This window comes from Ceratotherium simum, chromosome 5 (assembly GCF_057802395.1).
Source record: "Ceratotherium simum simum isolate JZ-2026a chromosome 5, ASM5780239v1, whole genome shotgun sequence".
Lineage (NCBI taxonomy): Eukaryota > Metazoa > Chordata > Mammalia > Perissodactyla > Rhinocerotidae > Ceratotherium > Ceratotherium simum.
Window position 1 is genome coordinate 30,654,344 of NC_141904.1, and position 25,550 is coordinate 30,679,893.

The 25,550-nt window shown below is 40.7% G+C and overlaps 1 protein-coding gene across 10 annotated transcripts in view; it reads left to right on the forward strand.

The window, feature by feature from the left end:
* Positions 1–25,550, forward strand: part of RARB (retinoic acid receptor beta) — a 704,914-nt gene that overhangs the window by 601,658 nt on the left and 77,706 nt on the right. For all 10 annotated transcript variants that reach the window (XM_087430628.1, XM_087430624.1, XM_087430626.1 and 7 more), the window contains one exon: positions 5,947–6,088. In XM_087430628.1, coding sequence (XP_087286754.1) covers positions 5,947–6,088 — 142 coding nt within the window. The remainder of the gene's footprint in view (positions 1–5,946; positions 6,089–25,550) is intronic.

The following is a 25,550-nucleotide window of genomic DNA, read 5'->3' on the forward strand; positions in this document are numbered from 1 at the left end:
TGTATGGAAAAAATTACAAGAATTACAGCAATGACTGAAGAGTATTAGAGGAGGGAAGTTTGCTCAATTTATTCTCGTATCAAAATCTGAAGCAGGGAGTGAGGTGAGCCGCTTTTCTCCATGTCCTTTATAGATTTGGGATTTAAGACTAGTCTACCAAGGGAATTAGAATCTTAGGTATTTAGGTATAGGAGAACATTTATGTTTAAAAGAGATAATCTTTCCTTTTGATTTAGGATTGTTTCTGCACTATAGGTAATAGAGGATTAGTTAGAACAATGTACTGCATCCCCGCAAGGGGAGCCAGAAATAATCTGAGTAGGATATAGACATTCCATAATTATTGCTAAGACGTAAACCAAATGGCTCTAAGGTGTGTATGGCCTTCTCTACCATATGAGTATTTTTTTTTTCCTTTTTGGTTGGACCCTAATTCTTTGATAGCAAAAATAGAAGAACATGAGGTAAGAAAGGTTGAAAAATCCATGATTAGCACATACTTGGAGCCAACCCCATGGCCTAGTGGTTAAGTTGGGCCCACTCTGCTTCGGTGGCCCGAGTTCAGTTCCCAGGCACGGACCTACACCACTCATCAGCAGCCATGCTGTGATGGCTACCCACATACAAAATAGAGGAAGATTAGCACAGATGTTAGCTCAGGGCGAATCTTCCTCAGCAAAAAAAAAAAAAAGAAAAAACCCAAAAAACACTTAGTTTGTGATGCAGATCTATCTTCTTGATCTAGGTAGTTAGAGTGCTAATTGTGTTATTGGCTTTGACTATCACAAACAATGGAAGTCATGGTTAATCTGTAGAAGCCATGATTAGACAACAGAAGTCATAGTGAACCATCAAAAGTCATAATTAACCAACAAAAGTCATGATTAACCAACAGAAGTTATGATTACCAACAGAAGTCATAGTTAACCAACACAAATCATGGTTAACAAACAGAAGTCCTAATTGACTAACCTGATTACAACTCAAATCAGTGGATCTTCCAACTTGAGAGAAATCTGGTTGCTTACTTTCTTAAGTACGGATTATATCATCCTCAAGGAATACATTATTATTGAAGAATATTTTATGGAATTAAGGTATAATACATCCAGGACTATCACTCTGGCTCTAGTTATACCTAAGGACTTCATCATCCATTAATTCAATCAACTTTTATTTATTGAATATCTACTATGAGTCATGTTCTGTCCCAGCCCTGGGGATATTCAGCTGATATGTACCAATATAGTTTTATTAGGTGTTGAAATATTGAAATACTTTTCTACCAGTTGTTGAATAGTCATTGCCTTGAATCTTTCATTCCTCCTACCCAAGTCCATTGTCTTGATTCCAGGGAAACCATTTTAAGCACTGCCTCAAGACCACCTTGGAGCCCACCAACCTGCCTGCTTTAGTTCTGGAGAGCCGGCCCCCATGCCCATCCTTCTCCCCTGTCAGGGAGGCCTGGATCCCAACGAGGAAGATGCCACACTTGGGGGTGGTCCTGTGACACCCTAACGTGGAAATCCATTATGCCCATTCAGATCCCTGAGGCTGTGACCATTGGCCACAGGCTGGCATTCCCCCATGTCACCCATATAACCTCTGAAGTGGACAGTGCTACTGTTTAATATTTTAAATACCATACTTAAATAGGTGTAATATGGAAGGAAAAGCAAAATACCCAGGTTGCCTAGAAGAGGAAGCATTTATGTGTGCTTGGATCAGTCAGAGAAGGCTTCTCAATAAGATGACATACATCTTAAAGACCTGATAGAAGTTTTCTGGCTTTACTAGGAAAAAGATGTTCCCAGAAAGTAAAAGAGTGAAATTGTGGTGTTAGCAACCCTAGACTTGGTGTCAGAAAACCAGACCTGGAAACGTACCGCCATGAGCCCATGGGCCAGTTATTGAAGTGCCCAGCTTCAATGCAGCCACAGATATCTGCCTGAGGTCCATCACAGAGGTTATGATGACTCAGTTCCAAGGTAAATGTGAAAGCCATCTTAAAGCCTTCTTGTTGGTGTTTATTAAACCCCAGGCTACTCCCTAGAAATTGCCATTGTTGCCCATTACAGGTGGAGGGTCTCTCCTTTCTTACTCTTCAGACACTACCTCCTCCTAGGCCATTTTCTTTGCCCAATGAGGCTCCCTCATCCTCACTCTGAAGCCATTCGAGCTTATCACTCCCTGCCATGATGACACACTTGGAATCCCAGAAATTTATAGCTGGAAAGGATCTTGGGAATAAGCCACCCAGCCCCTCACTTAGGAGATGAGAGAGCTTAGCTCCGTAGGTTTATGATTTGCCCCAGGTCACATGGTGATAGTAAGGAGGCTGCAACCCAGCACCTTGACTTCCCCTCCAGGGCTCTTTCCCTACTGCCTCCTACCTCCTCTCTCCTCTTGGGTTACTCCTCCACATGGGACTAAATCCTTCCTCTATATGCTCAACTTTTCAGTCTTTTCTTTTCCAGTTAAGTCTCTATACATCTCGTGGCTTCAAGAACTGTTACACTTGAACTCAGTACTTCTAAAGCCCATTTTTGCATGTGACAAGTTTTGGGGTATAGTTTTGTTTCCCAAAGTGTGAGGCTTCCGAGTTTAAGTGGGACAGATTCATGGCTTTAAATTACATTGAATTACATAGTGAGAAACTTATTTATTTTCTCTGAATTCCTCAAAGAGAAAGTCTCAAATCAGTGCTGATCTGTCTCTAACACTTGCTTAGCTTGCTTTTTGGCAAGGAGTGAGGAGGCCTGGGGCTTCAAGCCTTTAGCAGATCCGGTATCCAGTGAGAGTGAAATAACATTTGATTATTGTTTTGTTTGACTCTCATTTTATTTATTTTATGAGAGCGTTCTAATATTGACTGTTGGTGCTAGTTTTCCAATTAAGCCAGAGATGAAAGGTTTCCATTTTAAATAATGTTAAAAATAAAAGGAAGAGTCAACCTAAATAAAAATATTAAGTAAATAAAATTTGGGTGGCATGGGGCTATGGTACGAGAGACACACACACATGCACACATGCATACACACACTAGGTCCTCAAAGCAGTGGTCTATGAGGAAGCAAGTTTTATGTATCAATTCACAGTATCTACTGGGGAGAAAGAGCATTTGTACAATGTAAACCTCTCTTTGGACTCAGAGGGCATTTCTGTTTACCCAGCCCATGTATAAAAATACCTCACAGCATATATTTTAGTCAGCAAGTATTCTACCACGGTGGAAAAGATTTACTGAAACCTAGACGTTCTCCTGAAATCAAGCCAAAAATCTGATTTGGAAAACCAAGAAGTCCTATTTAGTTTCTGCCGTCATTGTTACTGAACCACACTGACTGGATAATTAGTGACATATAAATTCTGGCTGCTTCTTTCATTTGAGCATCATGAGATTGTTTTTCTCTCCTCCACGGTCACTCAGTAAGAATTTGCTGATGTGAATGTTCAGTTTTTTTTTTTTAAAGATTTTATTTATTTATTTTCCCCCCAAAGCCTCAGTAGATAGTTGTCTGTCATAGCTGCACATCCTTCTAGTTGCTGTATGTGGGATGCGGCCTCAGCATGGCCGGAGAAGCAGTGCGTCGGTGCGCGCCCGGGATCCGAACCCGGGCCGCCAGCAGCGGAGCGCGCGCACTTAACCGCTAAGCCACGGGGCCGGCCCTCAATGTTCAGTTTTTAATAAATCGAGGAGGTCACCTTTGTCCATACCTCATTTGCTTCACAGAAGCAGGAAAGACTGGCTCTTCCATTGTGTCAGTGTTTTTTGGCAAGAGAGCAATGAAGTTTCTGTAAATTGAGTTTGTACATCTGGCAGCCAGAAGTGTCCTGTAGGTATTTTTTGTAGGAAAAGATGTGTTTTGAGGTGACCACTCTGCACAAATTCTGTTAGCGTTTAAGAGTGTTTGTAACCTGTTATTTTAGATTCTGAGCATATTTGTAGCTCCAGAGGTATAAAAATAAACTGTTTTCTTGGAAAAAGTGTGTGTCTGGGATGTGACAGGAGGTGCAACCTTAAACAAGATTTCCAGGCGTTTACAGTTGAACCATGCCAGTAAAAATATGTTTATTTAGACATTAAAATCCTAGGGTGCCCACGTAAATATCCTAAACAATGTGTGTTACATGAGCTTTCTTTGCTAATGTGCTTTAGCTTTGAATGTTTTTAGTTCTGGCTCCTGGAGTGTTAATGTACTACGCAGAGAGTTGAACTCAGATGGCGAGTCTTAATTTGCTGTTCAACACGTTTGGTGCTGTGATTATTACATTCAAGAGAATTGTTTCTAATGGAGGTAAAAGTCACATCTCAATTGATAATGTAAAACTCCTTGCTTTTGATATTCATAGCAACATAGAGATTTTTGTTGGGCAATAGAAGGGAGGAAAGACAGCATGTATAGCCTTCACTCCCTATTCATTCGCTGTGTATTTAACAAGTATCACTAGATTATCCGTTGTCTGTAAAGCTGTGTGATAGAAATGGGGAGGACAAAGAGAAGGTCAGGATCCTGTGCTCGGGGAGCCTAAAGCCTGCTTTATTTTATCAGTGTTTCACAAAAATCAGGATAAATTGCCTCTTTTGTCAAAATATAATTTTCGAAGAGTTAAAAAACAATAACTCATTCAAATATTCAGTAAGCACATGTTGAAGACTTATTTAAGTCATTAATGACAGAACCAGTAGGGTGACAAAGCTGGTTCAGAGGAGGATGTGAGAAAAATATGTGGGTAGGTATGTAGGATGGATAGATGGGTAGGTAAGTAAGTAGGTAGATAGGTAGCCAGATAGATAGATAGAGAGAGAGAGAGAGAGAGAGAAAGAGATAGATAGATAGATAGATAGATAGATAGATAGATAGATAGATATGGTGAAAGGAAAAAAGAATGCTGGATAAGATTGCAAAGTTAGATACAAAACTGGTTAATGTCCTACAAGGCAATAAAACAATAATCTTTGGGGTTATATTTCAACCAGGCAGAAATCCTTTGCACATTTATAGTAGACAGATATTATTTGTAATTTACCAGTCTTCTACAATCTTTACAGAGTCTGGGTCCAATCAATAGCAAATAGTAACTCAGACAAGGTAACATTTCCCAAGAGCGTTAGATGACTCCTAGGTAAGCTTGTCAGTCAATGCTGTAGTACAGTGCTGCGCAGTAGAACTTTCTGCAATGATGAAAATACTCTGTATATGTGCTGTCCATTGTGGTAGCCACTGGCCACACACGGCATGAGCATTTGAAATGTGGCTAGTGCAAATGAGGAATTGAATTTTTAATTTTCTTTAATTTTAATTAATTTTGCTTTAAATAGTCACATGTGATTAGTGGCTATCATATTGGACAGCACAGCTCTAATATGCCATTAAATGGGCAGTCATTTTTCTGCCTTGTTTTCTGGATAGGTTATTTTTTTTTCCTAAATATTTTGTAAATTAAATCATATTTTAAATATTGTAACAGGAGCTAAATATGTAAAAGAATTCAGGGAAGACTCCTTTGAAAAGACCTAATTCTTTCACGAATCAAGTAATTTCTTTTGCAAATGTGGTGCCTCTTATAATGGGTTGCTTGACAGTGAACTCACCTGAAATCATTCTGGCCAGGAAGGGAGCTACTTATGAAGCTAAGCCTATTTGGAGGGAACCCAAATCTGCGTTATGTTTTCCAAGTGAATCAGCTTGGGATTAATTTTCCGTTAGCAAGATAATAATGGCCATGTCTAGTTTTGATTAAAAGGAGCTTTCTGGTTTGCAACAAAGGGAGAGCTGACTGTTAATATTTCACAGGGATTTTAAGCCTTCAATTAGTTACCTTTTCTGCTGCCATCACTTCATTACTCAAAACGAGCAGTCAATGCTTTGATAAGGTTGGCTTTGATTTCTCGTGAAGCTCAGTAGTTTTACTTAGTTTTCTCCTCCTCTTTCTTGCTTGCAGGGGTTTTTCCGCAGAAGTATTCAGAAGAACATGATTTACACTTGTCACCGAGATAAGAACTGTGTTATTAATAAAGTCACCAGGAATCGATGCCAGTACTGTCGACTCCAGAAGTGCTTTGAAGTGGGAATGTCCAAAGAATGTAAGTGGAGTCTCAAAAAATGTTTTTCCTCTTTGCTTTATCTATAAATATGATTTGCTCAGCTTCCAAAATCAAGTCGTGGAGGACGTCAACATGTGGAATTCAGACGTGACACTAATGATATATTGCCAAGGGTAGGTGCAAACAGAGATGTCATGAAAATAGAATAACTGTGGGATTTTCAGATAAAACTTGAGTGGCAGTTGGTGAAAAGGCAAGAGTTGGTTGTCATGGATGTTGGATTTATATTCCAGAGCAGTTACTAACTCACTGTATTTCAGAGCCACTAGTAACCCAAGCATATCTCACAGTCACTTGGAGACTCCATTTCACCGTCTTGACGGTGGGAATAAAGAGTTTTGCTTGTATTGGTGGGAATAAAGAGTTTTGCTTGTGTTGGTGAGAATAAAATGAGACCAGAGGCATGAATATTAACAGTAGTATTAATTTGTCCTTTTTTAGAGGAGAGGAAGCATAAAACTTTCGTTGTGGAAGAAACATTTAGAAATTTGGTACATTGGCATTTTTCCAAATTTCATTTAGCTTCTTTCCTCCCAGCCACCCCCTCCTCCAAACAATTATATGCTTTATGAATGCAAAAGAGAACTTTTTTTGTGTGAGGAAGATCAACCCTGAACTAACATCCAATGCCAATCCTCCTCTTTTTTTTGCTGAGGAAGATTGGCCCTGAGCTAACATCTATGCCCATCTCTCTCTACTTTATATGGAACGCTGCCACAGCATGGCTTGACAAGCAGTGCTTTGGTGCACGCCCGGGATCTGAACCTGCAAACCCCGGGCCGCCACAGCAGAGCCCCCACACTTAACTGCTTGCGCCACTGGGCCAGCCCCAGAAGAGAACATTTTAATGAATTAAAAATTAGTGGTGCATAAACATCTGATAATGGGGATTCGAAATATACATGCTTTAATACATGTATTACAGGCAGAGTATATACACCACAAAAAATTTCATTCATATATTCTCTTTTCGGGGCTTTCAAATGTAGGGAATAAGAAAGTGACAGGCAAATGGCTTGGCTCAGACAGGCCTAAGGAAGATGTAGGGAAGTGTGCCAGGTGAAGCACTTAATGGGATTGCTGTTGCTTCATTCATCCCATTCCTTGGGGATTTGGTGAAGTCAAACTGTGAGTGGGGCACTGGGCCAGGTGCTGTGAGGGGACTCTAGAGATGCCTGAGACATGGCCACTGCCCTCTGAGAGTGTGGGACAAAAAGCCAGGCACCTCAGCCACGAGCCTACAGTGGGGTTTAAGGACTTATGTTACAGGTCCAGGGCTCTTGGATTTTGGAACTGGGAAATGTGGCCATTGTGGGGAAGACTGACTGAGGAGGGAAAGCCCTACAGCCAAGCAGCATTACTCTGAGGGTGCTCAGCTGGCAGACTGGCTCTCTGCTGGGAGCTACAACTTGGGGATGTTTCTTGGTGGCCTGCTCAACATCCATCCCATTCCTTCACCTTTCTTAACTGTGCCCAAAATTTAATTCGCTTTTCCACCTCTTAGATTTCTACACTTCAGGGTTGGGATCAACTCAGTTGACTCAAGCCAGTCAGCATATTCTTTGTCTCAGCCGTAGTCACTGGTTTGTAGTGTGAACATGTAACCTAGGCCAGTCCAGTGAGAATGAATTCAAAACTCATCCTTATGAACCATAAAAGAAAAATGTGATAAATTAGACTTAATTAAAATTAAAAATGTCTGCTCTTCAAAAGACACTGAAATTAATGAAAAGACAAGCCATAGACTAGGAGAAAATATTTACAAATCACATAGCTTGTAAGGGACTTGTATCTGGACTGTATAAAACCTCTGAAAACTCAATAATAAAAAACCAAATAACCCAATTAAAAAAAAAACAAAACTAGCCGGTCCCCTTCAAAACTGCCAAGATGATGAAAGACAAAGGTAGACTGAGGAACTGTTCCAGATTAAAAGAAGCGTGACAACTAAATCTAGTACATAATCCTGATTGGATCCTGGATCAGAGGGAAAATAGCTATAATAGGACATTATTGGGATAATTAGTGAAATTTGATTATGGACTGTAGCTTAGAATATAGCACTGTATCAACTTCAACTTTCCTGACTTTGATCATTGTGCTACTGTTATATAAGTGAATGTTCTTGTTCTATATAAGTGAATATAACTAATTCTCCATGGTTCAAAGGATGTGTGTGTGTGGAATGAGAGAAAGAAAATGTGGCAAAAATTAAGAATTGTGAATCTGGATGAAGGGTATACAGGAATTCTTTGTACTATTCTTGCAACTTTTCAGCAAATTTGAAATTTTATCAAAATAAAATTACCAAAACAAAAGAGTCATGCTTACACTATTGAGACAGAAGTCCCCTCCCTTCCAATGCACATGAGTAAGGAAGCAAGTAGTTGCAAGTCCCCCTGGTAGTTATCCTCCAACCTCAAAGGGAGTCAGCTATAGGACAAAGCAGGCACTGAGGATGGACGAGTGGAAAGGACAGAAATGGGGCCCTGAATGGCATCACTGAATTGCTAAACCAACTGACACTAAACCTCTGCCTCCGGATCATTTTGTTACATTTGCCAAGAAGTACTCATGAAGGCAGTTGGGTTGTGGTCTGGTTCATATCTAGGGTTCTGATGAACAAGAATGGACTGGGTCATCAGACAGGGAAGCATCCTGTATGTACCATCCCTTCTGAGAGGGTCTTTTTCCTCTGGATGTTCTTTCTGCAGAGGATGCGTCAATTGACCACCTTTCAGCCAGTTTCCTTTGAAATCCTTCCAAACTTTAGAGCTATTGAATTACTTAAAATCAATGAATGTGAAGATATGAAGCTAATTTTCACTTAGCTCAGGCCCCAGATCCTACCACTGGAGAAGAAAGCATGATGTTGACTGAAACAGCCAGATGATTTAGATGTGTAGGTGAGACTGACAGAGTAATCACCTAACGCTCCATTTTTGGTCTGACATTCTGTGGACATGGATGTCACACTGTAGTTCTGTGGGAGAGTTTCAGTTCAGGCTGGAATTATAAATGAGTAAGCCAGATGTGGACTCAGGGAAAATCAGTACTTTTGCATTTATTTTGTGTGGGCTGGAGACCCATTTCCTGCTTACAGTACTTAAAACCCATATCCTGCTGCTCTGTAAAAACTGGCAGCTTGGTCGGCAATTAAAAAAAATAATGTTTACACCCACAGGAAAACTCGAGTTTCAACCCTCAAGGAACTTATCACCTTAATTAGATTTAAAAATATAGAAATGGGAAGAAAATGGGATCATTATGCTCGAGTATACAAAAATAAATATATTTTCTTTAGAAGGAAATTGAAGGGGAGGAAATAAACACTTGGAGTCTAATAGAATATTTTTAAAGTTGAAACAGAAGGAAGCAGGAAAATAGGAGAATCAGTAACCGATTATACCCCAGTATACGCAACTGAAACGAACCCAAGAATCACAGAGGCTCATAGAATGTTAGAACTGAAAAGAGATCTCAGAGATTAATTTTCACTCAGCTCTCTCCTTTGACACACAAGTACACCAGGACCCAGAAAGATGAAACGGTTTTCCCAGCAATCCCCGACTGGCTAAAGACCAAGGTTACAGTTCAAGTGCCACCCCTCCTTGCCATACTTTTCTCTGTGATACCAAGATTAGCAAGATTTGCATTCCATTCTAGCCATAGGCCATGTCAATTCATTAGTATGTGTCAGAACCTTCTGGATGCAAGTGACAGAAAGCTGGCTCAAACTGGCATACACTAAAAGATCGGCACATGTAACTGAACAGTCCAGAGGAGCACAGCTGGATCCAAGGGCTCACATTTGTTTTCAGCACATTCTTCCTCTTTGTCTCTCACAGTTGTTTTTTTGCTGTGTTGGTTTCGTTTCCTGGAAGATTTTCCCCATGGCTAATAAAGATGTCTACCAACAGCTCCAGGCCATTAGTCTACCCAGGAAAAAGAGAGCGACTCAGATCCCGGGCATTCCATCAGTGCCTAGGGACTGATTCTCATTGGCCTGACTTGGGTCATGTCCCCTCTATGAACGCATTACTTTTGGAGGGGAGGTAGCACACTGTGATTGGCTAGGTCTGGAACATGTGACAGGATTGAGGTTGACCCCACCCAAATCACATGGGCCAAGTGTGTGGGAGGAAGTGTTCCTCAGTGGGGAATCAGAAAGACAGGAGGCAAAAACTACCTGTGTCTGCCATGATAGGTCAAGTCCCACAGTGCTGTTCTCAGTACATTCTTATTTTTCATACTGGAGGGAAAAGAAAGAAACCTAAGAATCATGTTAGCTATCATAGACAAGGTGTTTTCTACATACCAGGCACTGTGTTAACCACTTTTAATACTTTATCCTATTTGATCGTCACAACAGCCCTATGAGATAGGTTAGTTATAATCCCTCTCTCCCAATTTTTTTGGGCAGATGTGGAAGCTGAGGCACAGAGAGGTTAATTAACTTACTCAAGGTAACACAGTAAGGGGCACTGCTGGGATTTGGACCCATGTAGTCAGTAATATATACTGCATGCCGTAAAAAGCAGCTTTAAAACTCTGAGTTCCCTTTCAACTCTGCTTTATTGCAAGTGGTTAATAAAACAATAACACTCCTTGCTCTATATTAGAGATATACCCCCTAGAAAAGCATGTGCAAACTTAATTTTTATAGATGAAATTTGGTTTTAAATATATAAGGGGATTTCCTAGTAAAAGAAATCCTTTAGTGTGGCCCATCAGAAAAGCATGATTATTTCTCCATTTTTCTTTTCTGTAAATGCTGGTGGGTATACCTTATATTTTCCAGGGGCTTTGTACAGCTAGGGGAACCTTTTTGCAGAGGAATAGCCATTTGTCAGAACATGGAATTTGAAAGCGGTAACAGCAAGTGAAAAAAATCGATTTTCAGCAGCATTCTAAAAGTGGTACGAAAATTTATGAATAACTTGGGAAGGAAGCAAAGGAAGCAAAATGACTCGATTGAGTGATGAGTTTCTGCTGGTGGGGTGGGAGGCTTGTAGCGATGTCAGCAAAGGAAAGTATGCAGCAAAGCCCTGAAATAAAAACAAGAAATAAAAAAGAGAAACAGTAAATGAAGACATAAAATTTGGGATTGGGAAAGAGATGTCTGGACAAGCTTATGATGCAGATAAACAGCTAATTGTCCATGATGGGGAAGGAGAAGATTTAAGACGATGCTGCTGAGAGTCTGTAAGAGTGTAGAAAGCCTGACCATATGCCTTTGAGTCAGTTACAGAAATTCAAATGAACAGTTCAAATCTTTAAGCCAGGGATCAGCAAACTTTTTCAAAAGGGCCAAATAGAGAATATTTTTGGCTTTATGGGCCATATGGTCTCTTTCTCAATCACTCGACTCTGCCATAGCGCAAAAGCAACCTTAGGAAATATGTAAACAAATAGGTGTGGATGTGTTCCAATAAAACTTTATTTGCAAAAACAGGTGAAGGACTGAGTTTAGCCCAAAGGACACAGTTTACTTCTGCTTTCAGTGGCTCACCCAATGGCCAAGTATGCCACTTATGGCTGCTCTGCAATCTCATCTCCCGCTCCCACTCTCGTCTCCTGCCAGTAGACACGGCAGCTTCCAGCCACACTGTGCCATGCTGACCCACGAGCCTCATACCTCCATATTTCTGCAGAGGCTATTCCCTGAAACTGGGCTTCCACCTCCTTCTCCTTCAGTTAATTCTGCTGAAATGTCACTTCCTCTTTGAAGCCTCCCTTGAGCCCCACGCCACACTCTAGGCAGTTACTCATTCTTCCCTCTGTGTTCCTGTAGTGCTTTGAATGTACCTCCATAAACCGCAAACTTTGCTGTAATATGATTCGTGACATGCCAGTGAGGCTCCCCAGCTTGATTATAAACTCCTAAAAGGCAAGCATCTTGTCTTCCTTACCTTGTAGCCCCAGAAGTTAGCATGATGCTTTGCTCAGTGAGGTTAGATTGGTCAGGTGGTTAAAGGTGGCTATCTTAGAAGACAACCAGATCCGGCACCTCCCTAGCTTTACTTTCTAAAAAGTTGTCAGACACAAAACAATGCCGGGTACACATCTATTCAACTCTCAGTCATTTGCTTATCTGCTGCGGACCGAGAACCAGTTGTTCAACTTCTTTGGGGTTGTGTTTTCTACCTGGATAAGAGGAACATTAGTATTGACTAACAGCCCGGGCATGATGTGAGAACTGATGCTTTTAATCCTGTTTAGACAGCAGTGTTTCTACAATCTGCTTCCTCTTGCCAGTCCCCTCCCCTAGAAGACATTAGATCTTGTAGTGTGTTTGCTACTGAAAATGGTTGAGCTGAGCAGGCCTCTTGTGTAGCTGTGCATGGCAAAAGCCCAGATAAGGGGGAGAGGCTAAAATGGACAACTGGGGGAGTCTGTGGCCCCTTTTGCCAAACCTTGGATACCAAGTTACTCACCGACAAAGGGAGGGGATCCAGGGATAGGCTAGACATTGGGGTCAGGAGGCCAAAAGGAAAATGGAAGATAAGAATAAGGCCAGAATCGAGACACGTGTGCTGTGATGAAGAGAAAGTAGTGGACCCTGGATGCTTCTGACATTTGACCAGGTTCCCATGGGCCTCTGGCCTTCAGGATGGGGTGCCCGCCCCCTCGTGTCTGTAACAAACATGCTTGGGAAGGTACTGTGGCTGCCACCCCCATGCTATTTCTTTTCTTTCTGAAAACCACTGGCCATTGATTCACAAAGGAACCTCTTCATATTGTTCTTCGAGCTTGTGTGTATGTGGCCCATGCTTTTGAGTGGTGAGCCAAACATGTCTTTGATTTTGTTTGAGAATGCTGTTTAGCGTTTATTTCACAGCATTTTTTTCCATGACAGTTTCATAAGTGTATTTGTAGACTAGAGCAATTGAGTAATCTCTGAATTTAAGAGTCCCTAAGCACTCATTGACACCTTCTCATTTGGGGCATGTCGAGCTTAAAAACAGCTTTTTATAAAGTCTCTAAATTCCGATTTATCCTTTAGACATGAACGTCCCCATGGGTCGATTGGATGGAATGAATGTGCTTTGTATGGACACTTAGATACTTCTACAAGAGGTGTTTGTTGTTCTGTGTTTCTTTCATTTCTCCCTTAGTGTTAAACTTACATTAAAACAAACCTTCTGGATAAAGGCACTTAACCCAGTTAAAATCACTTTTCTTGGTGCACAAATTATATTGATGTTCTCATTGGTTCTACGGCTAGATTTTACTGGCTTAATATAACGAGGAAATTCATATTGTAGGTTGCCCTGTGTACTTGGAAAATTACATAAAAATCATCGTCAGGGCACTTAATGTCTTTCTAATTTTAGTTTATTTCTTCATTTGTTCCCATGTTACATCCTCGCCTGTTAGTACATTTCCAGGGTTTGCTGTGATCATTTTGTTCTGCTCCACAGAAATACAGCATGAACCCCCCCACCTTCTCCTTTGGCCCCACCGCACCCAGATCCCCAAAGAGCCCCCCAGAAGTAAAGGAAAGGCTGGGAACTTCATATTTTTATATCTAAAAATGTCATGGGAGCTGGAAAATAAAAATCTGCTGCCCCTTTCCACTTGCCAAATGTTAATGTTTTCCTGCATCTGTCCAGGAGATAAAAAAACAAATTCCGTTTGGGTACCGGCAGCCCAGTGATGTCAGTGCCACTGTGGGACTTGAAGCCCATTAACACTCAGACTGCAAAGGAAGTATTAAAATTCCTTCAGCTTTGCTTAACACATTTCTCCCGCAGCCTGTCTCCTGGAGCACGTTCTCACCTCAGAGAAAGGAGAAATTTCCCTTCCAAACAGGACCAGGCAGTGGAAGGAACAGAGGGCTTTGAAATTAGCCTGGGCTGGGTTCAGATCCGGCCCTCCCCTCTAGCTGTCTCATCTTGAGCAAGATGTGTGGTTGCGCCTTAGATGGAACCAGCTAACCTACAACATGGGGATTATCATGGCAACCTTGCTGGATTATTTTGTGCTTTGAATCTCATGAGGATAATGCGTTTGGCGCTGTGCTTGGCACACAGTAGGTGCTAAATAAGTGCTAGCTGTTCTCTCAGGTTCTTCCTCGGGTAGTGACACAGGCTCTGTTCTGTGCTGCTGTTGCTGCTGCCACAGCTGCTTTTATTTTAATAACATCAGCCTTAGTCCTTCTTCAGGAGAAAAGTGAAAGGCAGAGGTGTAGATGTACAGCCCCAAATCTTATGTCACAGCATTAAAAATAAAGCTTGCAGGCATAGTTTCCAAAATAAATATCTTCCTTTCTCGGCTACTGTAAACCAGGAGGGAGATGACTCATTTGCCTGGAGATGCTGAACATGTGTAATCAGAGAATGGGGCAGGATCGTGGTATCGTGGAACCCAACTCCATGGGGAAAACCGAACCGGGGTGTTGGAAAGGACGCCTGGCCCCCTTCCTGAGTCACTCAGCTCAAGATGAGGCCATTGGGGTCTCCCGGCAGTGCCCAACCCATGCCAATTCGCCAAGGAGGCAAAGTCTCCCTCCCTCCCAGCATCCTCCTTTCCTTGCCCTTTCATCTTCCATCTCTCCTCATCCTTTATTTGGAACTCTGTGGCCGGCCTTTCCCTTGGATCCATCATCGCCTCCCTTCTCCCAACCAAATCTTATCACCCTTTGGCCTCTTCGCCAGCACTGCTTTTGTGGTCAGCCGTATGGGACGAAGGCTGGGAGGACATTGATGATAATATGAGAGTTGATGGTCACCAAGTGCTTTACCAACAGCAGAGTCTCCCTAGACTTGCGGTCATCCCATGCGGCAGGCAGGACAGGAATAGTATTCTGATCCTCAGTGTCCTGAGATTCAGAGAGGTTAGGAGACCCACCTAAAGTCACACTGCTGACTTAAACCTGTGTGTCCTAATTCCAATTCCCGGAATACATACAGCAGAGTTCTGTGTGCATTTAATGCTACAAAGTTTTCTGTATCTTCACCCATCTTTGCTCCCAAATCACATATTCTGTCATTTACATATATGATTTGATTTGATATATGTCCTAGTTTAATACAGTATTTCCCCAGGCGTAAACTCTGCACAAAGTGATGTGAAACATAATTTGAGGGAGTATTGAATTTAGCGTTTAATAATATCAAATCATACGGTGATAAAGTTATTCCCTTTTCAGTATTTATTCGGTCTTTTTATTACCAATGAGGAAATCTCAGTTTGATGCCAGAACAACCTTAATTAATACCTCTTGAATCTTTGCTAATCCCTTTTTTTAACAGAGAGAGGACAGGCATCTATACCTAGTTAAGACTAAATTGTATTTATTTCAGAGGTGTGCAAGCTGAGTGCAAGCCATTTGGTGTTTGTTACAACTACTTGACTCTACCATTGCAGCAGGAAAGCTTCACAAACAAGCATGGCCTTGTTCCAATCAAACTTTATTTACAAAAGCAGGCATCAACAAATGTTCATTTTTCACCCTTACTTCCTACTTATGAAAATAGTACTACTTTTCCTTTTATTGTAGTAAAATTCTCTAAATTTTATTTGAGAAAAGAAATCAATTTAGACAGAAATTGTAAGAGTATAGTGGCCTATGAGTATGTGAAAAATTGTGAAGATAGTACTGGAGGGACTGGAGTTTGAGAAACTGTGGTTTTATGTGTTAGCTGGTCAAGTGTTCTTGTATCTTAACAGGAATAGAACAGAGTCTAGGGGAGCCTTGGCCCCCTCCCGAGCCCCCTGTAGTCCTCAGCTGTGGTGAGTACCCCACTGACCTGCCTCTGTCTTGTGCAGGCCCCCAGGGCCCTTCTCCCGCCCTGAGGATAGACAGCCGAGTCTTGCTTTTCTGGGGCCCTTGGGTTTAGTCCTCTCCTGGTCCAACGAAGGGCTGATGAATGAGTGGACCTGTCGTGGTGGGATTTCAAGCACCCAGGTGAAACGGTGGAGGGATAGGAGGAACCAGGGGGACCTCAAGTGGCACTGCTCACTCCTCTTTCTGAAGAGCGGCCAAGTAGTATTGTGGCTTCATGCACAGACTTGAGGGGCAGCCCGGATTCAAATCCCAGCCCACCACTTACTTAGCTCTGTGTGATCTTGAGCAGGTTGTTCAATATCTCTGTGCCTCTAGTTCCTTGTCTGTAACACGGAGATAATAATGGTATCTACCTCATATGACTATTGTGCAGAACAAGTGAATTATTTACGGTAGGAACTAGAGAAATATTAGCTCTTGTTACTCTGCCTCCCACTATGATAATGACCCATTCTGGCCTCCAAAGAATGGTCTCCTTGGTCATCAGTATAGTCCCTAGTGACTATACAGAACAGCTAATGCTTCTTCTGGCCTAGTGGTCCATTTACTCAAACAAGAAGTACTCTGAAATTTGACATTGGTCCTTAGGGGCTCAGACCAAGCACCCCCAGCGTGTCAGCTCTGAGACAGATGAGCCTGTGCTGGGCTTCATGGCCCTTCATTGCTTACAGAATCAGCTCCAAGTGTATCAGCGTGGGCAGAGTCCTGCACAGCTGGCCCAGCCTGCCCCAGCCTGCCCCAGCCTGCCCAGGACACTGACCTCCTGTCACGCTTCCCAAAATGGCCCACGCACTAGCTGCCATTAACCACTCAGCATGCCCATCGGGTGATGCAGCGTCAGGGTGTGCATACTGTTCTATCTGCCTGCGATGCCCATCCCGTCCTCTCCCTCCCTGCTCATCCTTCAAGCCACCTCCCCGGTAAACCCACACACTTCTCTAATGGAACGGAGCATGTATGGGTCACTCTCACCTCTCTACGGTGTGACATGTTAGTGGCACCTCTATTGGGTGACTTTGAAAGTCAAACTTATTTTTTAGTCCAGGAGGTTGGGGGTGTGTGTGTGTATGTGTGTGTGTAAGTGTGACAGAGAGAGAGAGAGAGAACACACACAGGTGTTCTCTTCCTTGGCTGTGAGCATCTTGAGGGCAGGTACAGAGTCTCATTCTTAATTGGGTCCTCAACGCAATAAGCCCAGTGCCTTCTACTTAATAGATATTTCTGGATTGGATTGGAGGCAGAGAATACTTGAGGAGTAGAGATTCTGAATCAGGAGCTTTCACCTGACCTTTCCATGAGTTAGAGATTTGAATTAATGTATTGATATAATGAGCCTGTTTTTATCTTTGCCATTTTGCCTCCTTCCCTAATTTGCACCATATGAACATGCACCGTTTCATGACATGAAGTCTCAACATTGTTTGTTCCATAGTGAACGTAACCAGATGGTGCTTGTAAATAGGTCCTAACAGAGGAGATTTGCTTTCTCTCAAAACTGTACACACATACACACCATATTTCATCAACTCTATAATTTGTTAAGGCGCACTACTATTTTATGCACCACTAAGAAGAAAACAGCAGCAATTAAACTAAGACACACTGAAGATTGTAAGACAGGTGGCAATTTCAGAGAGGGAGAAACCAGATATCAGCCCTGTAAGAAAAGGAAGCATCTCACATTCTAGGCTGGAAATATACTATGTTTTCATCTTGAGCTGTTTTTCATTCTGCTTTAAATAGACATTGATAAAACCTCAGTGCCCAAAGACAATCCCCAACACAGAGTTGGCTGAATAAATATGCAAGCACTTCTAAAATAGCTGGCAGAGGGCCGTTTGTTTGGAAACAAATGTCTCCGTGAAAATAGCAACCCGAAATTCTCCTGCAGTCCCTGTGTTCCGGGGCGATGAACATGGCCCTTTAAGTACCTTCTCCCAGTGACAGCAATTCTCTGGAGGGTGGCTACCTAAATTGCTCAATAAATCCATGCGTAGAGTATGGTCTGGAATTTTCTCTTCCTGGAGTGGCATTGAGCGCTTAAACCTGTCTCTTCTCCCTCTGCCATTGCAAAATATTAACTATCACAGTTAGCTTATTTCTCTCATCCTTCTCCCTTTAAAGCTGAACAACAGAGTTGAGCAATTATCCGATGAACTAGATTAATGGAGACAGGCATCTTTTTAGTCCTGGGACCAAGGAAAGCAAACACCCTATTTCCTCAAGAGAAGGAATGTTTTTGTCCCAAATACACACTTGATTGTTCCAACACTTCATTTCACCAACATAAAAAACCTCCATGATTTTAAAAATTTTCTGATTTATTTTCAGAATGATTTTAGGGCAGAAATGTTCTGTTTTGATGTTGGAGAATACAAACCCTCCATTTTTCTTTGCTTGTTTTTTTTGGGGGGAGGGTGCGTTTTACAACATCACTTGGTCAGACTTATAAACATTATTTTGATTCAGCAACATTGTTTAAATCTTAAAATAGAACTAAGGAATTTCACTGGCCTTTCAAAATGGACCCGCTTATGGAGCCAGTCGTGATATGGCTCTTCCCAAGGGAAAGATAAAAGTTGCTTCTAGTAAACTCTGTTGACTCAGGGGATTTAAGGAGGACAGGAAGAGAATCAAGTGTAAAATGTAATGAGTGAAGGAGTCCCGCTTTGTGTTCGGGAAGTATCAGGACAAAGCGCTTGAGCAATTTTAAACTGAATGGAAACTTGGCTGTGGCACCCGTGGACTTTGAGCTCTCAGAAATGTGAAAATATGCAGACTGAGAATGTACTCCGGCCCCCTACCAATGGGTGCTGCCCGGTGAGTTATTTCAGGAAGAGAGACATCAGGACTTCCTCCTGCCTCCTAGGGCTGAGCAAACACTTGGAGATGGTTTTCCCCACATTCCCCAGGATGATGGGATCCAGGTCTACAGAATGCAAAGCCCCATTTTATTTTTACAAATAGTGCCCTTTGTATGGCTTTACGTTCCTGAATAATAGAATTATGTCCATCAAATTGAAATGTGGTGCTTTACTTGACCAGAAAGGCTGACATTAGAAGGACTGACATTAAAAAGACTGACAATACCAAGTGTTGGCGAGATGTAAAGCAACTGGAACTCTAATTCACGTCTGGTGGAAATATAAATCAAGCCAAAGTTTAGAAAATGGTTTGACAATGTCTCCTAAAGCTCAACATACCAGCGTGTCCCAGTAATGCTCCTGGGAACATCCTCTAGAGAAACGAGTGCATAGGCCCACCAAAAGATATCTACAAGAATGTTTACAGCAGCTTTGTCATAATAGCCAAAAGCTGGAAACAACCCATATGTCCATCAGCAATAGAATGTGTACATAAATTGTGACATATTCAAATACCAGAATATGCATAGCAATAAAAAAGGAATTACCTACTGGTGAACGCTACAGCATGGATGAATCTCATAGACGTAATGTTGAATTGAAGAACTCAGAATAAAAGAGAATGTTCTATATAATTTCATTTGTATAAAGATTGAAAATGAGCAATACTAATCTATATGATAGAGGTGAGTGTGGTGGTTACCCCCCGGCTCAAAAGGTGCCCATGGGAGCCTTGAGTGCTGGATGTTGTAAACGTTAGTTGGGTATATATGTACCTATGTATGTATGTTTTACCTCAATCAAAAAGAAAAAGATTGATGGGGCCGGCCCAGTGGCATAGTGGTTAAGTTCGTGTGCTCTGCTTTGGCAGCCCAGGGTTCGCAGTTTCGGATCCCGGGCAGGGACCTATGCATTGCTTATCAAGCCATGCTGTGGCAGGCGTCCCACATATAAAGTAGAGGAAGATGGGCACAGATGTAAGTCCAGAGCCAATCTTCCTCAGCAAAAAAAAAAAAAAAAAAAGGATTGGCAACAGACGTTAGCTCAGGGCTAATCTTCCTCACCAAAAGAAAAAGAAAAAGAAATTGAAATGTGGAAGTAGTGTCGGAGAGGGCCATGGACAGCCATTCCTTCCTGTGTGTAGAGAAATTGTGTTATCACAGATGAGAAGTGTAATATCCTCTCATTGGAAGCATCCTCCTCCCTTTTAACACCCTAAAATTTCTTCTAAGGAGATGTGTTGACCTCTCTGCCTTTTGCCTTTTCCTCTGATTTGGGCCTTTTTCACTTGCAGCTTTGAATGCTTAAGGAGCACCAGAGATGGGATGTTATCCTGATTTACTCTGAGTTCTCTGAGGATGGTTATGTAATACGTGTAATTGCAGTAACCCACCTAGCGAGCTTTTCCCTTTGGTGCCCTGCTCTGCAAATTAATAGCCCATGGATCCATTTACAGCTTGTTGTGTTTTGGAAAACTATTTCAGCCCTCAAATAATAAACAGCGTACAAAAAGATAATAATAGAATTGTTATTTTTAAATGTTAAATTACCAGTAGTGTCGGTAAATTCCTCTCAGTTATGTGATGTAATCACAACATGATTTAGGAACCTCTGTAGATTCTAGTGTAACAATCAGTTGACTATCCCTTTTTTCCACGATTAAAAAAAATCAAAACAAGATGTTTTTTCATTTTGATTCATTCATTAAAGGCAAATGGGACTTTAAATTAGTAAGTCATCAAATTGAGACTGGTTTAGAGAAGTTAACAAGAAAGTTTGGCTGGTAGAATAGACAACCTACTTTTTTTACAGCCGTCAGATTAATTTCTCTGTGAGACTATTCACATTTAAAGAAAAAGATCTGGATTTACAGAAAGCTCATCTTAATTTGCTTGTCCTTTTTATTACTTTTTAAAAGGGCTTAATATATATTAATGGCAAAAGAGAAAGCAGAAAAATGGCAAATCCTTTCCTAATACCAGCTGGCAAATATGAACATTTTATTCAGTGTCTGAAGTTTAGACATGAAGACATAGAACTTGTGGTTTGGTGGGATGGTATATTAAAAAGTTGATATAGGGTATGGAATATCACTTCAAACAAATCAAAACTAGTGGAAATTTTATTTCTGCAAAAAGGTAAATATAAACAAACTCCAACCCTTTTTATGTAGATATATTTATCTCTCAATGCCACCTTCAAAGAATGCAAGGGAGCTTACAAAAGTATTGTTAAAAAAACCAAAAAGATTACAACTCAACGATAAAAAGACAACCCAGTTAAAAAATAGGCAATGTATTTGAATATACATGTCACCAGAGAACATATATCAATGACCAATAAACACAAGAAATGATACTCAACATCTTTAGTCATCAAGGAAATGCAAATCAAAACCACAGTGAGATACCACTGCACACCCACATCAAAAAGATAGACAATAACAAATGTTGGCAAAGATATGCAGAAATTTGAACCTTCACACACTGCTGGTGGGAATGTAAAATGCAAGAACCACTTTGGAAAGTAGCTTGGCAATTCCTCAAAAAGTTAAATATAGAGTTTAACTATATAACTCATTTATTCTACTCCTGGGTGTGTACCCAGGAGAAATGAGAACGTGTCCACACAAAATCTTGATGGGACTGTTCGTACCAGCATTATTAATAATAGCCATAAAGTGTAAACAACCCAAATGTCCATTAATTAATGAAGAGACAAATAAAATATGGTATATCTATAAAATGGAATATTATTCAGCCATAAAAAGGAATGAAATACTGATATATGGTACAACATGGATGACCCTTGAAAATATTATGCTAAGTGAAAGAAGCCAGACAGAAAAGGCTACATACTGTGTGAATTCACCTATATAAAATGTCCAGAATAGGCAAATCCGTACAGACAGAAAGTATATTAGTATGTGCCAGAGGCTGGAGTGATTGGGGAATGGGGAGTGACTGCTAACAGGTTTCTTCTTGGAGTAGCAGTATTATGACTTTGTGAATATACTAAAAACCACCAAATTACACACTTTCAAAGGGTGAATTTTATAGTATGTGAATTGTATCTCAATTAAAAAAAAAACTAGAGGATTAAAAAAAATGTTGAGCTAATTGACTTAGGGGAAAATAGGAAAATAAACCTTGGAGTGAGATTAGTGCACTGAGGTATATACATACTAATACTAGATGAGGGCTTCCATTTGGTTCTGGTGTTTCTGGTGGAGCAAAAAAGGGACGAAGTCAGGGCAGGATTCTCGGTGTCCACAAGATGAAAACAGCCTCATTGTTCAGAAGAATCACAGATTTTCCAGATACTGACGTTGGAGATGAATGTCTCCCCTGAGTCCTTATAAAGAGAGTACTGGGAGATATCATTTAGAATGTCCTTGACATTTTTCATTGCTCTTCCTTAGGACATCCCTCCATGTAGTTAAATCTCATCTGTTTTCTAAATTGGAATAAAAAGGGCATAGAAAAGCAGGACAATCTTTATGACCCTAGACCCCCAAAGAAATAACTATGGTCATGACATTGAAGATGGCACAATCAAGTTGTCACCTCAAAACAAGTGTTGCCTTTCCTCCTCGTTCCATTTCAAATTTTGTAATTTAAAAGCTTTCTCCTTCAAATACTGCCTTTCTGGATATCTTCTCAGTTTCTATTTGATTTTCCCTTTTAAGGCAAAAATCAACTATATTTTAGAACCCATTTTTCTCATTATTAAGGTGTAATTTATGTATCTTAATGGTACAGACCGTAAGTGTACTGTTTAATAAGTTTTCATAAACGTATACATCCTAAACCACCTTCCCAGTCAAGATATTAGAAAGAGACTATGGCAACCCTCTGGGGCTGGAAGATTCCATATCTTGATTTGGGTGGTGGTTACACTTAAGGTAAACTCTTCTGATGTCTATCACCAGAGGTTAGTTATGCCTGTTGAACATCATGTGCGTGGAATCACGCAGTTTGTACTCTTTTGTGTCTGGTGCCTTTCATTCATCATTATGTTTGTAGAATTTTCCTATATTGCTGCATGTGTCAGTTGTTTGCTCCTTATTTTGCTGAATAGTATTCTGTTTTATAGATATGCAATTCTCACCTTAATGGATGTCTGGGTTGTTTCCATTTGGGGGCTATTATGAATAAAACTGCCACGAACATCCTTATACATGCTTTGTGGGGGACGTAGACACTTCTCTCGGATCTATACTCAAGATTAGAATTACTGGGTCATAAAGACATGTGTGTTTAATTTTATTAAAAATGGCCAGTTTTCCAAAGTGGTTTTACCTACCATTTCACACTCTGTCAGCAGTGTATGAGAATTCCAGTTTCTCCATATCCTTGCCAAACCTTGATGTTTCAGTCTTTTTAATTTTAGACATCCTACTGGGTATGAAGTGATATCTCATTGTGGTTTTACTTTGTATTTTCCTGACAACTAATGATATTGAATTTCTCTTTAACAAAAACTGCATCTATTGTTAAATTAGAAAATATAAAACAAAACTATGCACAGTTTGATCTCATATTTATAAAAACACATTGTTTGGAAGATACAGCTTAAAGTGTTCAAAGCTATTATTATATCCTTTTTTTAGCTTATCTATATTTTTATTTTATTATTTAACCTCAATGTACGTTTTCTAGTTGTGTGATAAAGAAAAGAAGAAAGGCTATTTTTAAACAAGAGGTTATCTCTTAGATTGATTGAGGTAGAACTTCTGTTTGCCTAATTGTCTAACACTTTAGGTTAAGTAACGTTGGATGTTGACAATGCTTTAGATAGAAATGGTTGAGAAAATAGATTCCAGTACTCTTTTGCATTTGTCTGTTGGTTTCCCCAGGGAGGAATAAATCTGTTTCTATACATTTAGACATCTTGATATCTGAAGATAACATCCATATTTAATTTAATAGACCATAAACCAGGGGTCAGCAAACTTAAGCCGTGAGCCAAATCTGGCCTGCCGCCTGTTTTTATCAATAAAATTTTATTGGCACACAGCCACGTACACTCATTGACACATCATCTGTGGCCTCTTTCCTGCTATAACAGCGAAGTCGAGTAGTTGTGACAGAGACCATATAGCCCACAAAGCCTAAAATATTTACTATTTGGCCTTTTATGAAAGAAGTTTGCCAACCCCTGCCATAATCCATTCACTCTCTTTAAATTTTCTATTTTAATTCAAACACTGGTTATGAGAGTTTAGCTCCATGCCAAACATAATGTGCAGTTTATAACTGCATCTTCATTTCTCCGCCGTTCATATAAGCTACTCAGTGGTTATGTGCCTTACAATCATGCCTTGATAATTCAATAGGGGCCACATCTAATTTCAATTTTGGGCTGAAAATTCATAAACAAATCTGCCAGCAACACCCCAAAATCCTTTCGTGTTAGGTTCGGGAAAAATAAAAGAATTTTGTTCTGTATAGAAATGCAGCTAACTATAAAGCTATATAACTTTTTTTTAACACACACAGATGAGAACTTGAACATCCAACAGTTAAGCCTTTTTTAGATAAAATAAATAGTGACTGTAACTAAATGAGCTTGCTTTTCTTGTCTAGAAATTGGCTCTGAAAGCAGTTCTAGAAGAGAGAGAAAAATGTTGTGAGCGATGGCACCAGAATTGGAATAGGTAGCATTCCAGGATGATTTCTCTTTGTCTAAATGGTCACGTGTTATATTAAACCTCATACGTTGTAGATGGTGAAATGCTTTAACATTTACATCAGCTCATGACAAACTTGTTACCCTTCGCTGATGCCTTTTATAAACTACCAAAGAAGAACTTAAAACAGATACACATAAATAAACCAGCATGGTGTCCTGGCCCATTTAAAGATGGACTCCAGGGCAGAAGAACAGCCCCTGTCTCCATTTTGTAACTTGTACTATGAAGATATGCATTCCTGCCCTTTCCACATCTAAGGGAGTTTGGGAAAACAAAATATCAGGAGTATGAAAAAATTATGCAAGTGCTTTGACAAATCAAAATACTTGAGAGACAGAAGATATAGTTGTGGTTAATTTTATTGGCCCAAGACTGCAGAGGAACCTTTGTCTGGAACCCCCCCATCGGACAGAGGACAGGGCATTACTCTTCTCCTGAAATCCATATCACCTAACACTTCCCATCTGTGCATTGCAGAGCCCATGTCCAGAGGAGAAACGTATTCTATGCATATTTTTGTCTCAGTAGAACTTCCCCGACCTACTTAGCTTTCAAACTTTGCTTGTCTAAAAGACACAACCATCTTTCTTAGAGTTTCCTCCTAGAATCTAATTATACGAAACCGGGGGTGCACCACACATTGCCTCTCATCCGAACTCATCACAGAGGTTCCTGCTTCAAAGGTGAATCAACATGTGTACTTTGCTGCTGCACGGAGCTGACAGCTTCTAAGTTATTTTTGGTGCCTCTGACAGTTTCTAGGATGTCTGGGAAAAAAAACAGGAAATGAGTTCCACTGGGTCTTTGGTTCTGCTGGACTGTAATTCATTAATACATGGAGAAGAGATCCTTGCAACAGGCATGAATATACCCTCCATAGTCTAATGTAATAGTCTGTTAAAAAGCACTCCACTGAGAATCCTGAAGGTGAGACCTAGGGGCTAGCCATGCCTCTAGCTAGCTAGGTGACCATGCAAAAGTCACTTAACCTCTCTGGGTATTACATGTCTGTAAAACAAGGGCATTGAGGAAATGATTGGTAGGATCCCTTCCAGACATCGCACCATCTGAGACAATAGACTGTAACAT